At 51.1% G+C, this 1751-nt stretch overlaps 1 protein-coding gene across 1 annotated transcript in view; it reads left to right on the forward strand.

The window, feature by feature from the left end:
• The first annotated feature begins 210 nt into the window (after nucleotides 1-210).
• HOXC9 (homeobox C9) overlaps nucleotides 211-1751 on the forward strand; it is a 2922-nt gene continuing 1381 nt past the window's right edge. The window contains exon 1 of the mRNA XM_009884066.1: nucleotides 211-772. Coding sequence (XP_009882368.1) covers nucleotides 211-772 — 562 coding nt within the window. The remainder of the gene's footprint in view (nucleotides 773-1751) is intronic.

Below are 1751 nucleotides of genomic sequence, written 5' to 3' on the forward strand. Positions count from 1 at the left end.
TAAAAAAAAAAAAAAAAAAAAAAAAAAAAAAAAAGGAAAAAAAAAAAAAAAAAAGACCTGCGGATTGATCCACGCTATATTTTTGGGTAAATACAATCACGTGAGGGCGGGCAGCCAATGGCACACTGGGAAAGGCTGAAAAAATAATTACCTGCCCTGATTGTTCTATGAGAAGATAAAAAGTACACATACAGTTCATACAATAATCTTATGAATGTAAAAGAGGGGGGAACCATGTCGGCTTCTGGCCCCATAAGCAACTACTATGTTGACTCCTTGATAAGCCACGAGAACGAAGAGCTCTTGGCCTCCAGGTTCCCCAGCTCTGCCTCCCACCCGGCTGCTGCCCGACCGTCAGGATTAGTCCCGGACTGTGCCGACTTTCCGTCCTGCAGTTTCGCCCCCAAGCCGGCCGTTTTTACCACCTCCTGGGCTCCCGTCCACTCCCAATCCTCCGTGGGCTACCACCCCTACGCTCCCCAGGCACCCGTGGGGGCCGAGCCCAGGTACATGCGGACTTGGCTGGAGCCCCTCGCCGGGGCCGTCTCCTTCCCGGCCTTCGCCCCCGGTGCTCGCCCCTACGTCCTCAAACCCGACGCCTTCCCCGGGCGACGGGCGGAGTGCGGCCCCGCCGACGGCCGCGGCTACGCGGACTACATGTACGCGGCTCCCGGGGAGCTGAGAGACAGAGCAGCGCAGACAATTCCTTCCCCGGAGTCCGAAGCCATCGCTTCCAGCAAACACAAAGAAGAAAAGCACGAATTAGACCCTAGTAAGTCGAAGTCATTCTTGTTTACGACCGGGGAGGCATTACGGCTTCCAGGACCCTACTCAATAAAATGAAATTACCTTAGAGAGAGCCCGACCCTAAAACTCCAGATACGCAGGAAGATCTGGGGGTTTGAGCGAGTCCGCCTAGCAGAGCCGGAGAGCGAATATCTGTACTTTGTTTTGGGCTCTTTAGTCTTTTTTTTTCTTTCTTTCTTTTTCCTTTTTTTTTTTTTTTTTTTTTTAGAAGCAAGATAATGTTTCTAAAGGACACAAAGTCGAATCACTGGGGTATTGGGTTTTTTGATCAAATATTCATCACCTTCCACCGGGGGGAATTAAAAAAAAAAAAAAGAAATAACAATAATAGAGAAGGAGAGTGCGTGTGTGAGAGGGAGCTGGGGGGGGAGGCAGAGGGAGAAGCCTCTTCGCTTTCAAATATTTCCACTTTCAAAGAACAAGGAAGAGTTGTAGCTGGCTGGAAGTGAGCGTATTGCTGTGGGTTGCTTTTTGGGGAGGGGAAGGGAATATCTCTGGCTAAATGCAGAGGTGTCTCTTTATCTATTTTAAAAATCAATAAAAGCTCCACCGGTGCAGTTATTCATAAAATGCTCCAACACGTGGGAATAAATGAAAAGGTGGGTGCCCTGGGCGGGGGGCCGGGGGTGAGGAAAATTTGGATTGTAAAGGCAAAACTAAGTGTGTGGAGGCAGCTGAGGGCAAAAGGCAGCGAGCGCAGGACATTGGACCATACACTTGAAGAAACATCTTCTGCAGCCCAAGTGGTGGTGGTGGGGGGGGGGGAACAACTCAAAAAAACCCACCCAAAACCCAACCCAGCCATGAGGAAACCTTGAACATTGTAGGGGCAGGAGTCAGGTAACCGCCACCATCACCCTCACCTCCAGCCTGCCAGCGCAGGGGACCAGCTCTGCAGAGGGGACCAGCTCCCTGGGGATGCAGGCAGGAGGGCAGCTCAGCTC

This window comes from Charadrius vociferus, unplaced genomic scaffold (assembly GCF_000708025.1).
Source record: "Charadrius vociferus isolate BGI_N301 unplaced genomic scaffold, ASM70802v2 scaffold1164, whole genome shotgun sequence".
NCBI classification, from domain to species: domain Eukaryota; kingdom Metazoa; phylum Chordata; class Aves; order Charadriiformes; family Charadriidae; genus Charadrius; species Charadrius vociferus.